Consider the following 13,981-nt stretch of genomic DNA (forward strand, 5'->3'; position numbering starts at 1 on the left):
GGCGTGTCCTTTCCAAGCTTCACGTCAACGATGAAAGTCGAATCCCGATAGCAGCCCGCAAACTCTCGACATGGCCGCCCTGCAGAAGCTGTCGCAATTGTCGCCGCCACAGTGTGTGCTCCTCGCCGTACAATATGCCACCGAATCCAACATCCTAGCGCTGCGGGCGCTGACAGCACTCCGGGACGGGGATCTGCCGCTTGAGCTCACCCTGAGCATTCTCCTCAACTACCTCCCCGAAGAGAGCGACCCGGCGTCGTATTACGAATATCTCCATGATTTGGCGACTGGATCGCGGTATCCTGGCGAGAATCCCGCGGCATCGCTAGACGTAACATCGGTGGAACAACTCTCGAATTCACGGGCGAAGAAGAGGAGACATGCGCTGGATCTGCCGCCTGTAGTACATCCACTGTATGCGGAGGAGAGTGAGTTAGACCTCTTCAGCCACTTCCTCATACACCGCGCCCACCGGATAGACACGCAGACGGGCCTCCTAGATCTCGTGCCGCAGCTGGTGGTTCCGTTCCTGGGCCACTCCGAATACCTACGCACATGGTTCATATCGACCGTCCTCCCACTCCTACGTCTTAGCTACGAGTACTATCCGCAATCAACTGCAACCACGCTCGACGAATTTGCGTCACTCAAAGGACGACGTGCCATCGATTACCAACTCTCCCACGCTCGAAGCGCGACCGATGCCAATACACACAACGCGGCACGGGATCTGAAGGGCGTAGTTGCTCCATGGCTATGTGGAGCAAATGATCGCAAGAGGCGGAAAATCACACACGAAGGTCGGAGAGCGTCGATCGCCCAGGATCATGCACGGGAACCAGACGACTGGGATTGTCTGTTCCAATGGCTGCTGCATGCATCGAAGGAGCACTTGGCGCTTGTCACGGCAGCCATCTCCGACTGGGATGGCCCTGAGGATATGGACCTTGGTGGCTACGAAGAAGGACGAGACTACGTCGATGACCAACAACAGCGGCAGCTGGAGATGGAGTATGCACGAACAGCCCTCGCATGTCTCTACCTGGTCGACAAGAGCGATATCACGTCGTTACACACTGCGCATTCGCTCTTGACGAGGATATGCACGCTTCTCAATTATGACCCGCCTCCAGACCTTAGCATCGGTGTTGCGCAGTTACCCAGCTACGACCTGAAGGATCCTCTGCTCCAGGACTCAACAACTGCTTTACTGAGAGAGGATCGTCTACTGGATCCTGACAATGTCATCACACAGCCTGGCGCTGAAGCGTTTCGCATAATTGAGCTCATCATTTTCTCGTCGTGTGTCCTATCGACCTTGCAACAACCGGTATCTATCCGGGAGATTGCGAAGATGTCTCTGCGAGACGACTACTCCGAACAACTATCATTACTCCAAAAGATACTGCACACGCTGAACAGCGGCTCCAAAAAGGACAGCGAGCAATGGGCCACTATCCGGTCGAAGTTGCTGTGGCTCTGGAACTGGGGTACCGACTACCACGACGAAGACCGGAAAGCCCAAGGTGTCTTTGGTCTGCTGGAGCGAAAGACTCTGGAGACGGAGGTATTGAAGGCTCTTCTGGAAAGCAACCACTTCCCCCTCGCGATAGACTTGTACATCAAACCAGGATTTGGCGAACAGCCGCTGCTCTCCTCGGAGGTGGAGCAGGTCGTGCTCGCCTCAGCCATGCATTACTACGACAACGCCAGCAATGGTAACCGCAACAGAGGTGGCATGAAGCGAGCGGCTGATATCATCAATGCATTCGTTCCTCACTTCCCTTCCTCCTCGCGGTTCCGTCGGTTCCAAGCCCTGCTCACAGCAACTCACGCCATGTCTTTCTACTCGCTCATACTCCAGCATGGCGTACCTTTCCAGCCGGTCAATATCCGAGTGAGCCACAATCCGCTGTCGTTAGTGCGCAAGCTCTTATCGCAGAACAGCGGTAGCTACACCAAGCTCGACGATCTGGTTTCGATCGGCCAGAACTTGGTAGTCGCTATGCCATCATCCATCATGGACGAAGAAGCAGGCAAAGTGCCAACGGATGCTGCGACGATCGAACGGAAGAAAGCCGCGGCGGAGCAACGAGTGATTGGCATGGCCGTCGAGGCTGCACTGGAAGAAGACGACTTCGAGACAGCCTACTCATACGTCGTCAACCGACTAACGCCCTCGACACCATCACCAACACCACCAACATCCTCAACCTTCTTCTCCTTCGGAACCACAGAAACCGAAGACCACTCCGACGACGCCGAAGACGTAGCCTGGCGCGCCGCCCTCCGCGCCGGCCGCCACAACACCTCCCTCTCCCCATCGCACTCCTGGACCCAATCCAGCTCCACCGCACGCCCCGACCTCCGCCGCCTAGAACAACGCATGGAACTCCTCTCCCAAGCCCTCCTCCTCGCCCCACCCAACCACCTCGAAGAAGTCCTAGGCGTATGGCAACAATGCGAAGCCGAAATGACACACCTCCTCGCTCAAGAAACCGAAGCCGAAGAACGCTTCAACGATGCCGCAGACCGCAAATTGCCCGGCGCTTTCGACCTCGATACTATTACTGTGCAGCCGCAGCGAAGGGAAGTGGGGCGCGGTGCGGTGGAGGAATCGCCGATGGGGTTGTTTGATGTGGCGAGGGGGGCTGCGGCGGCGTTTTCGAAGACGGCGTTTCCGCTTAGGAGTAGTAGTGGGAGCATGCAGGTTGCGCCCAGTACGGAACCGCGGTCTGGCAGGGTTAGTATGGATGGCAGTGAGACGGGTAGTATCGATGCGCAGGAAAGGGTGAGGAGGAGGGATATGGTTGCTAATGCTGCGACGGGGGCGCTGGCAAGTGGGATTGGGTGGATGTTGGGTGCGAAGCCTGTTAACGAATGAGTGAGGGGATCTATTGTTCAGAACACGATGCTCATGGATGTGGCCGAGATAGAACTACGAGTTTCAAGCGTCTGCTGATGTAGTTGTGCTCTCTGGTGAAGACGGGTACGACGTTACTTCCGTCAAGCTTGCTGTCATAGTCTACAAGCCGAACACACTGAACCACCGCTTCATCCCAGCGCGTGTCTCTATACCCCCAGCCCTCACACCCCTCCCACCCCCCACCACCATCATATCATCCATCACCCCCTCCCCCATACTCTGCGGATCAATACTCCATCCACATGACCACAACGGATATGCCCGATCAGCAGGTTCCTGTGCCACACACCAGTCAATTCTCCTTCTCGTTCCCTCTACAAGACGGATACAACGTTACATACCCCTTCGATACAACATGCCCATCCCCTAGGATAAAGATCCACCGTGCAATCCGTCAAATTGGCGACGGGGATGGGCGTATAACATGGTGATCCGTTGTGGGAAAGTAGTTCGGTGCAGCAGGCATCGATGTAGGTGGGGTCGAAGTAGGTTTGGCATAGGCTTAGGGGTGGAGAGGATTGGGCGTTTAGGGGGGTGAGGAGGAGGAGGATGGTTAAGGCTGGGTTGGAGGAAGGGTTGGGCATTTCTGGGTGGTTTGGTGGGGATGCAGGGGAGGGGTGGAAGGATGGTAGACGGAGGAGAAGGTTAGGGTAATGGTTGATATTTATGTTGGAAGTAAACAGCCTCTCATCCCCGCTTCTGATAACCCCGGGTACAACATTCCAATCCAACGTTACCTAGGTACCCACCCTCCCCGCTGACGTCCTTCTACCGTTCACATGTACTCCAAACGAGTGACAGAGCCATGCAACGTACCACCCATCCGTCATCCCTTCTCACTCATCCGTACGTCATACCGAGATCCACTCCGCCTGCCTAGCCGTGTATGGTACAACATACTTCCCACTCAACCATCCTTCATCGCAGCAACAGCCTTAGCCATAGTCTCACCCATAGCATTGGAACTAAAGTAATCCCAGTACACCTGCTCCAGATCCTCAAGCGTCATATACTCAGATACGATGCCGCTGGGTCCGTGGCCGAAGAGAGGGCCGGAGGCGGGATAGGCGGGCTCCTGGTACTATCGTTAACATCACTCCCATCACATTCTCACCCCTACTTCCTCTTCCTCTTCCCCACCCACCAAGATCCACCGTGATTAGCAGGAAAGATCATACCTTCTCAACACAAACAGCCCACCCCGTCGGATAATGATACGTAGAGCACTCGGTCAAGTTGCTCACATACTCGATATCAGTGCAAGGCGCGTTGACACCGCGACTGATGACCGTGTGGCAGCAGGCGTCGGTGTAGTCGGTGCCGTAGAGGAAGCCGCAGATTGTGTCGTCGGGGCCCATCTGGGCGGTGGTTAGGAGGGGGAGGGACGCTAAGAGAGCGAGGGTGGGGGCGGTGAAACGCATTTTGGGGGAGTTGCTGGTTTGGGGGGTGGAAGGTGGTTGTGGGAAGGTAGGGAGGTGGGAAGGTGGGATAGTGGGAAGGTGGTATATGGCGGTTCTTCGAGGATTCTTTTGTAGTGACTGGCATTCCATGAGTCAGTGGAGGAGATGAATATGCGCTCGCTGAGGACGTTTTGGTACGGCAGATGCACCATCCCGTTTTCCTTTCCTTCCGTATGGCAAGAGTGTGTACCCGTGGGTGTTCCTCGGATGCAGATGGAAGTCTGCATCGTCGTATGCTTCTGGAATGATTTTGAGCGACGGAAGCCGAATGAACTTTTCGTGTGACGCTAGCATCGTTGACCGGAAGGAAGAAGATGAGAAAACAGCATGATAGTCCCCAGTGCCGATGATATCGGGGCCTTGCATATGCCGTGGACTCAGATGACTGGTCATGGTTTCCTCATCTGTCGAAACTTCCGTGGATGATGTCTGTTGCTTTCCGTTTGAGCTTTGATCACTATGTGTTAGTTTTTCTTCTTTCCTTGTTGCTTACCAAGGTATCGATCATGTGCGAATATCTCCAAATTAGTCGAGCAGCAAACATACCTATGTGCAACAGTCGCACTTGAGGCTTAGAGGTTAAAAAATGGGGTAGAAGGTGGGGCATACTGATAGTGGATGCTCTGAATGAGGAGGGAAAAACATCCGTAGGTGTAGTCGAAATTTCCTTTAATCCATCAAGAAACATCATCAAGCCAGCTCTGAACATTCACCCCTTCATCTACCTCAAGATCCCTCATCCAAAGCCATGCTTCAAGATCATGCCACCAAGGTCCAAATGGAACTTCATCCAAATTCGTGAGCCCCTGCATCGATACACCACTAAATCTATAAACCGTAGGATCATGGCGCAGCCGCCGGTGTTCGCTCACGTATCGACTATCCTTACCCATGAAAGTCGTCCGGACAGGCACCAGTCTATCCGCAAACACCCTGGCCCTAGCGAAATCACCCCTCGCTTTTGTGATCTGGAAAGCAAGGTAGTATGCATGAGCCAGGCCGACTGGATTCGGGCTATGGTCGTGTCGCTTCCACAGCTGGACCATTTCCTCGATGAGGCAGAGCAGTTGCTCAGGTGTTTTGTTGATGCCGCGCGGCCCGAGACCAGCTTCGTCTGAGACGATGTTGTCTATTTCATTAATGCGGTTCAGAATCAAGTCGCTCTCGATGGACTGCTGAGATGGTAACGAGCAGAGTTGACATGCACAGGTGAAATGAAATCTCCTCTGCAGCTCCTCTTGTCGCTCGTTCCGATCGAAGGCGCCTCCTAGGTAAGATATCGTAATCTCTTCTCCCTGGGAGATATCTCGTATAGCATGTACTGTTAGCCGATTGCTATTATCGTGCCAACAGTGAGCGGCATTGTTATCGCATGCGTGGTTAAGGCGGCATGCTGTGGAGAAGATACCACTGAGTTCTAGCTTTGACCCGATGGGTAGAGCGTTTGTGTACAGGATACCGATCCATTGCGCCTCATGGTCGTTGAAAGGGTGGATATTGCTCATGGAAAGAAACTCGCCTCTTTGGTGTTGGTTCAAAGATGTGACTCGGTCTGCTAGTTCTGTCTCAACTGGTTCTCCCACCGCGAAGATGGGTTTCTCAGAGATGATCCTCGCACCTTTGGGAATGTCTCTAGTCGCGATAAGGCCTTTACCTTTTCCAGGCACATCTTGAATAGTGTACGTGAGTGGGGTGGCTGAAGCATGCATGTTACCGATCAGTGCTTGCCGTGAGGGATGCATCTTGTTCTGGCTGAAAGTCAAAATCCGGTATGATTGACGCCTTTTAATTTGCTGGACGGTTCGTAGAACCGTGTGAGGATTGGATGTCTATATAAGTAAGTAGCGCAGGTCACGCTCAGGGTGTCATGCTGGAACCCGCAAGTCATAGGGGACAGACGGTTGTTTGCTGGTAACACATGAGGTTCTGCCTTGCGTAGAAGTGAAATTGTGGTACCCGCAATGTCGCAAACAAGGGCTTCCATTCTGTGGAATAACAGCCGTTGAGAGCGTAGTCAGTGTAATTGTGTGGATGGCCAGTCCGGTGGATGGCTGAAGTATCGCCCTGAGTAAGCTGATATGAACTTGCCGCTATTCGCTGTGCAGTCTCGATGCGCGCTGAGGTCAATAATGATGGCTCAAGAAAGCATAACTCCTGATGTCTGCTGAGATACGTGAAGACGTGCAAATCACGGACGTTGTTGAGATGGGAGTTCCTCGGCTGACGTTCAAATACCGTAAGCCAACACTCCGCAGTCGGACCAGAGGAGCTTTGCCGATGATCTTCAGCTGATCATTTCGACATTGCGACAGCTATCATCAGGGCAGGACTGATTAAGGCGATGAAGCATGAGTTGACGGCCGCGGCTTTGCATGTGGTTCGTAATGACTGAGGCTTGCTCGGAAGTGGGTTTGGAGCGTTGTGGGGAACGATCGCCTTCCCTGCCAGCAGCTTGGCGGCCGCGCTAGTGGCATTAACGTGTCTCGCGCGCGTCCGGCTTGCTTGATCAACACTCCCCGCGTCTCCTCATAGCATGCATCATCAGCTAGCCGCCCAAATCTGGTCTGGGTCAACAGCGAGCTCACCGGAACCATGACGAGCGACAGTCGAGACATGCGCCCACGTGTGCCGCACCCCGCATTACTTCTACCCCTCCTGGCACCATAGTTCCATAGCTAGCTCTGGGCGATACCGGGGTTATGTGCTGCTATATGTGTAGAGCGCGCCGTCGGCATGCTTGCGCATCATTTCTGCCCTCCTCTGCCTTCCTTGATCCAATTCCTTTCCTCTGCTAAGGTCTCGCATTCGTCGCGTTGTGACGAGTCATTGCACGCCCAAAACCACCATGTCTGACTGGTCTGATCTTACCGCGGCTCTCAAAGGAAGCTTGGACAAGGTTTCGAAGCTTCTCCAATCCGATGCACAGCTCAAAGCCTTTACGACTTCGAATGCCATTGACAAGGATGTGACTTTCGGCATCAAGTCAAGCGGTTCTGACAACACCCTCCTTGTCACAGTCAGCAACGGCAGCGCAAAAGCTAGCACCGGCTCTTCGAAAGATGCCTTGTTCACGCTCTCTGCTCTGCCCGAGCAATGGGAACAGCACTTCAAAGCAGTCCCGGCGATGCCGTACCAGAGTTACTGGGGAATGTTTGGCATGAACATCAAGCAGAAAGGCATTGAAGTCCTGGGCAATCAGACGGCCTTTGCACAATGGACACATGTCTGGAGGCGCGTCCTCGAACTGACACACGACGCGCATTGTGGACCGATGAAGGAGGACGAGCAAGCCGAACCCGAGCGCGACTTCCTTACTGGCAAGTACCTGTACCTCGACGCTCCAGTATGGGGTAGGTGCAAAACCTTCTACGAATACTCTGGTGAGGGAAAGCAGCCCATCGTCTTTCTGCATACCGCTGGTAGCGATAGCCGGCAATACCACGGGGTCATGAACGATGCGAAGATGCGCAAGAAGTGCATCATGTACGCATTTGACTTGCCAGGACATGGACGCAGCTTCCCTTCGAAGAACTACTCCCCGGGCGCGCATACAAACACCGAAGATAGCTACGTGGGCATCATCACGGCTTTTGTGAAGGCTCTGGGTCTGCGAAGACCGATCATTTGCGGCGCAAGCATGGCCGGTCAAGTTTGTCTGGCAGTCGCGATCCGCCATAGGGAGGTTGGCGCTGCAGGTGTCATTCCGTTGCAAGGGTATGTGAGACATTGAGGTTATAGTAGCGATGCTAACGATTGTAGTTCTGAGTACCTCAACATGGAGCGACAATGGCACGACCGCTCTCCAGTAGTAAATCAGTCGCTATTTAATCCCGAATGGATCTATGGCGTATGTTGAGTAGAATCTCTAACAAGAGTTCATTACTGACATGCAGTAGATGATGTCTCCTACCACGCCTCACGTGAACAAGCAGCTCATATGGCACACATACAGCGCACAAGCCTACGGCGTAAGTCCACCCCCATCCCCTCACACCACCCTCTCCTAACCCCTCCCCAGATCTTCCACGGCGACCTCGACTTCTACTTCGGAGGCTGGGACGGACGATCCCGCGTAGCCTCGATCGATACCCAGAACTGTCCCGTATACATGTTGACCGGCGAGTACGATTGGTCCAACACCCCAGAGATGGGACAGAAGACGGCGGACAAGATACCCGGAGCGATGCACAAGGCGATGCCAGACCTCGGTCACTTCCCAGCTACCGAGAATCCGGCGAAGTTTGTGCCGCATCTTATTGAGGCGGTTGATCATATATTGAAGATTAGGTCGGATAATTTGAGTACGATGCGGTTGGGTGATGGTACGGATTAGATGGATGTTGTTGTGAGGATGGATGGATGACGGCGACGATACCTTGTTTCTATGCGAATGTATCGACTTCTTGTGATGGGTTTATTGACCTCTTATCGTTTGACTTGGAATGTGCGAAAGACAAGAGGGTGGTATGCTCATGCGTTGATTACATGGATAGAGAGACGCAATCGACACCCGCATCGCACATGCACACCTGCTTTCCCATTCAAAAAAGGGTATCGTACTCAAATTATCCATCCCAAACCCATGCAGAACAAAAACTCCCAGTACCAAAAGAACCATCCTTACACCAACGCCTATATTACAAGTCCAAACCCAAAGTTCACCACCCCATCCCCACCTGGGCATTCATTCCCATCTACCTAATCTTATCAACCCTCTTCTTCGCAATCCTCACCTTCCCATCCACCCTCTCCACATCCTCCTCAAACAAGCCCAACATCGCATTCTGCTCCACAATCTCCGTATTAATCTGCACACCCATCTCCTTCATGCGCCGCACGACAGTCGTCAAGTCCACAAGATCTTCATCCTGTTCTTGGATGATTTGTTGTTGTAATTGGAGGACGCCGTCATTGTCCAATTCACGGGTTTTGTCTGTTTCGGCGGCGGGCGGACCGCCGAGGACGCGGCGGGAGGAGGAGGTATGTTTGGAATTTGTGTGGGAGGAGGTGTTCCTGGAGGATGAACTGAAGAGTCCGGCTTTCTGGCTTTCGGTGACGGCGGCGCTGGAGGAGGTCGAGGGTGTGGACGACGTGCCCGAGCCGGAGATGGCGGCTTTGACGGCCATGCTGTTGAGGACGGAGTCGAGGCCGTCGCGTTCCTTGCGCAGACCGCTTATCATGTCTTTTCTTCTGCGGATCTCGCCGTCGCCTAGTTTCTCGGCGGACCAGTCGTCGGAGGTTTTTTTGTTGGAACCACCAAGCCGGCTCAGCCCTTCCTCGAGCGCAGAGATGAGCGTACCGGCTCTGACGAGGCTTTTCTTCGCGTTGGCCGCGGCTTCATGCTGCGCCGTTGCAGCAGTCGCTTGTTCGCGTTTCGTCAACCACCTCCTTGCATCTTGCAAGTTGGATTTAAGCTCCGAGTGCTTGTCCAGCCAGTCTGAACTATCCCTCACTCTATCCTTGCCGAATTGGCTGCCGGGGAACCCCGCTGCTTTCTTCCCGTTCGCGCCATCCTTCTCTCCTAGTTCCAGAAACTTTTTGTAGGCGCTGGAGACGCGCCAGCATCCGTCTTCTGCGCTTTCTATCGCGCGGAGATAGGCTTCTAGCCCGACTCGTCGCTTCTCGATGGCTTCGGGGGACGTGGTTGAGCCTACGCCTAGGAAGCCGCCGAGCCAGGATTTTGGCGGCAGGGGCGCTGGTGGTGCGGCGCTGACTTCTGAGCGGAGCGACGAGTCGAGGGCGGAGAAGTCGGAGTAGCGCTTTTGTAAGGTGGTTGCGGCGCGTGGGAAGGGGTGTTCGATTTTGATGGTGTAGGATGTGTAGGCTTTGCCGTGTTCGGGTGTTTGCTCTTGTGTTGATGGTATCGAGATCTTGAGAGGCGCCATGCTTGCGATGTTGCTCAGTGTTTCGCAAAGTAAAGCTGGTATTGGGGTGATTCGGCGGCAGGCGGCCGTCTTGTGTTAGGCCGATGCCTGGCGCGGTCGCGTGCACTGTATTCGCGGCGATAGCGTCGTTTCTGCTGGCCCAAGCTGAGTGTATGCGCGTGATGTCTTTGGGTTTATTGATTATTGATTATGGGAGTGAGACGCGTTGAATGCCAAAAGCAAAAGAGCGATGCTGCTGCAAGATCCAGGGTCCATGCCTTGGTTGACGTCGTTGCTGCAGCTGCGGCACGCTAGCGCCACGTGCGTCACTAGAGCCTGACGGAGTGAGGTTTGCTGAACTCCATGTCTTTTGTCATCTACATCTCATCCTCCATCCCATCCAACATCAGACGACCACAATAACCTGCCATCGAAGCAGCTATTCGTATTTCGTCTTTATGCCTGTCATGCCATCACGCATCGCGATCTTAATGCTTCCTTGACCTATCCGGCCAGCACGCTTACGTTCGTGGGATCGCGTCCGATCCAACACGATGATTGCCATCAACATCCCGATCGATACCAGAAATCCACAATAACCCAACACCGGTATAATGGTTCGCGATATTTTTCGATGCCAGCCATGCCGTTACGCTGCGCCACGCCCGCGCAATTTACTCAACTAGCATGCTCGGCTTTGTGGGACCCTATCCGGCTCTCACATGCGCTGGCGAAGTGCTATATACAGGAGTTACTGATCATCTTAGATCCAAGCTAATCTGGTATTGCAGTATTGAGGTGTTTGCGGCCCCTCTGTGGTCATTCAATCAAACATGTGCTCACCGTCGCCATGCCCAAGTCGTGCATCTGAGCCTCAGCACCGACGACTTCATATATCAGCTACGTCGTCCCGCGATGCTTCTTTTCCGGTCGCTCAGCGCATTTAATTCTAGGATGCTACCATCCTCATCCACCTTCTCCTTTCTGGCGCCGTCTCACTATGGCGCAACGTTACCATACAACACTGCAGACTCGTCGTCTCATACCTTCTCTCCTCTTCAGGCTCCATGACCCTACCTACGGCGAGACACGACTTCCTTGTCCTTTCATAAAGAGGTCCTAAAGAATGTTTGACCGCATCACTCTTGCGGTGCCTTCTGTTCACAGTCCTTTTCGTCCCATGATACTGCGGTGACGCGACGCAGACGAGCGACTCACGACTTCCGAAATGCATATGTGCCCATCTAATCAGGCCATCTCAAAAAGAGTGAAGAATCGTCAATACGAGAGCTCTTCATAGAGCGCCGTCGTTACAAGTCACTGCACACCCGTCATCTCTTCTCATCTCCTTTCTTCTCCGCGGGCTTCATGACCAATACCTATCGGCTCGAAATGACTTTCTATCCGTCCAAAAAGAGCTTTCAGTCAACGCGTCGTCGCAATACACTGCATTGCGGGCGACTGGCGTGACGCATCACGGGCGTCCTGTTCAGCCAGTAGAGGCTAGGCTTCCCGTATATGACCTGAAATTACCGCCGACGCCCTCCAGCCTCGTAATTCTATCAGTAATGTTTTACAAGGTGGTCCGAGCCATCGCTGTCGGTCGAGTGTCTCCTAGATAGAGGAGGTATCAGTGAATAACTGCACTTGTTGCGGTCGGACGCTTTCCCTGAAGCGAGAGGGCACCCCACCACATTTTGGACTGAGGCCACTGACCGCACGCGACTTCCTCCTCTTTTCTTCTCATCGAGAGCAGAAGGTGCTTCTGAGCGACATCGACGACAGTATATCATCATGTCGGTCCCTCATTTCCCCTCGGAGTTGGTCAACATCACCATCGGCGACTTCCTCTACACCTACGGGTTCGAAGAGTTGAGTCTGCTTCGCGGAATCGACAGTAAGTTCTCAGCTGGCGGAGCATGTATGCATGTCGCCCAGACTCTCCTCCTGTCCCCAGGCGACGCAGAGACAAGGATGATAAAAGCGGCCAAACTGACATCGCTTTTCCAGGGACATGGAAGGCCGCCATCGACGCCGCCATCGCAAACCTGCCAATCGAGGCCTTTGTCCCCCTGACCAATGCTACCCGCGCCATACTCAAGAGCGTCCGCGTACCCCATCTCGCTAATCGGGCATGCGAGGACGGGCGTGTACTCACCGGCGAGCGCGACACCCTTCCCAAGTACATCAAGTTATGGGCAGGCTGGCTCATTAGTACTGACGTAGTGAGCTCGGGAGAAGAGTATGCGACCGCGCTCATGCTGAGCAAGCAGTTGAATATCGCGTGCAAGTCTGCTTGGGAGATGGCGAGTTACAGGAAGTCGAGCAAGACATTTCAACGTGTGTTGCCATACTTCACCGACAACGGCGCGGGAGTTAAGCTTGCTGTTATAGCGGCAGTTGGTAACCTCGATGCCCTCATATCTACTGTCAACTGGTACGGCTCCGATCGGCTCTGGGACGTCTTATACACCTTTGGGTCTGCGCTCGCTGCAGCCGCAGGTGGTGGTCACCGCAACGTCGTCGAATACCTCTTGGGTTACTTCGTGACGAACTACCGTACCCATCCCTTGGAGCAGTATGAGGCAGCCTTCAGGGGCGCCATCGCTGCAACCCTACGTCATGGTAATGGAGACATGTCGGTGCGGCTCCTCCATGTATATCACCGATACTTCCCCGCGGTCCCAAAGCTCTTGCTTAATAGTTGGATTGCTATGGCGGCCAAACATCCGGACGACCGCGTCTCCGTAACGTTGCTGCACCTTCGCACTGAGCCCGGCCTCCGCGAGCGTTTCGCAAACTTCAAGCTCATCTGTAAGACCAACAGCAAGCCCGTGGTCGATGGTTTCCTCAGGCAACGTTCTATGAATCTCAACCAAGGATACCTCGAGAAGAAGGTCGCTTTCCGGTGTCTTCTTTCCGTTGCCGTGGGTGTTGGCCATCCTTATCCGGTCAAGGCACTCCTCCACCACGGAGCACACGCGGATGGGGTACCGACTTGTCGGCCTTGCGATCTTCCTCTCTGGCTCGCCGTCCAGCGTAATAGCCTCGAGATCGTTGCCGCGCTCTGTTCATATGGCGCTGATATCGAATCCATCGGCCAGCTGTGGAACGACAGCGATGACCAGTTCAAGGAGGAGCGCGGCGCCATTGTGATGCATCTCAACCTGGTACAACAACAGCGTGTCGCTCAATGGGACGCTGCCATGGGCGATCCCCAGCAGTCCTAGGTGGTGGTAGCGTGGCGAGGGGGCTGCCGAGGAGGTTGCCGGCTACACACCAGTCTTGGATCGCGAAGAGCTGCGCGTAGGGGCAACGTCGGCCCCAACGTCCGTGCTTGACCGGTGCACGGATAGGCGCCACGACAACAAACTTCAGCTCGCACCTTCACTCCTGTGGCTGGGAGGCCTTCTTCCACCACGTCACCGTCCACGTCCCTCGAAAAGCGATTGAGAAAAGAGCATGGGCTTCATGTAGGCGAGATCCCGGATCTTCATTGACGAGGACTAAGGATACTCGGGCTTTCGATTGGGAAGTTTGTCGAAGACGTCCGTTGACGCATGAGATGAATGGAGTACAGGGCTAAGTAGGGTCTTTGGTTATGGTAGAATTGTTTTCTTCAAGCTCAAGTCTCAGATCAGATGGCCGTTACCAATTCATCAAACTACAAACTTCAGTTCCTGAACCTCCTTGTCCGAGTCAAAGGCGCATGCTATTCTTTCAATGACTCT

General features: G+C 54.1%; 5 protein-coding genes across 5 annotated transcripts; 3 read left to right on the top strand and 2 right to left on the bottom strand.

Moving 5' to 3' along the window:
• Window positions 1-70: 70 nt before the first annotated feature.
• On the top strand, window positions 71-2,884 carry J4E87_010483 (uncharacterized protein; the record flags this gene model as incomplete). The annotated part of the gene is made up of 1 exon (XM_049382057.1): window positions 71-2,884. The coding sequence occupies one exon, from the start codon at window positions 71-73 to the stop codon at window positions 2,882-2,884; it is 2,814 nt and encodes a 937-aa protein (XP_049228232.1).
• A 949-nt stretch (window positions 2,885-3,833) lies between these two features.
• J4E87_010484 (uncharacterized protein) lies at window positions 3,834-4,284 on the bottom strand (the record flags this gene model as incomplete). The annotated part of the gene is made up of 2 exons (XM_049382058.1): window positions 3,834-4,007; window positions 4,171-4,284. The coding sequence occupies 2 exons, from the start codon at window positions 4,282-4,284 to the stop codon at window positions 3,834-3,836; spliced, it is 288 nt and encodes a 95-aa protein (XP_049228233.1).
• Window positions 4,285-7,231: 2,947 nt separating this feature from the next.
• J4E87_010485 (uncharacterized protein) lies at window positions 7,232-8,719 on the top strand (the record flags this gene model as incomplete). The annotated part of the gene is made up of 4 exons (XM_049382059.1): window positions 7,232-8,100; window positions 8,146-8,233; window positions 8,283-8,354; window positions 8,405-8,719. The coding sequence occupies 4 exons, from the start codon at window positions 7,232-7,234 to the stop codon at window positions 8,717-8,719; spliced, it is 1,344 nt and encodes a 447-aa protein (XP_049228234.1).
• A 361-nt stretch (window positions 8,720-9,080) lies between these two features.
• J4E87_010486 (uncharacterized protein) lies at window positions 9,081-10,271 on the bottom strand (the record flags this gene model as incomplete). The annotated part of the gene is made up of 1 exon (XM_049382060.1): window positions 9,081-10,271. The coding sequence occupies one exon, from the start codon at window positions 10,269-10,271 to the stop codon at window positions 9,081-9,083; it is 1,191 nt and encodes a 396-aa protein (XP_049228235.1).
• Window positions 10,272-12,044: 1,773 nt separating this feature from the next.
• J4E87_010487 (uncharacterized protein) lies at window positions 12,045-13,480 on the top strand (the record flags this gene model as incomplete). Its single annotated transcript, XM_049382061.1, has 2 exons — window positions 12,045-12,147; window positions 12,261-13,480. 2 exons carry the CDS (start codon window positions 12,045-12,047, stop codon window positions 13,478-13,480), a joined length of 1,323 nt encoding a protein of 440 aa, XP_049228236.1.
• Between the last annotated feature and the right edge of the window lie 501 nt (window positions 13,481-13,981).

The sequence above is a fragment of the Alternaria ethzedia genome, assembly GCF_023757985.1.
Source record: "Alternaria ethzedia strain BMP 0044 chromosome Unknown scaffold_49, whole genome shotgun sequence".
In the NCBI taxonomy this organism is placed as follows: domain Eukaryota; kingdom Fungi; phylum Ascomycota; class Dothideomycetes; order Pleosporales; family Pleosporaceae; genus Alternaria; species Alternaria ethzedia.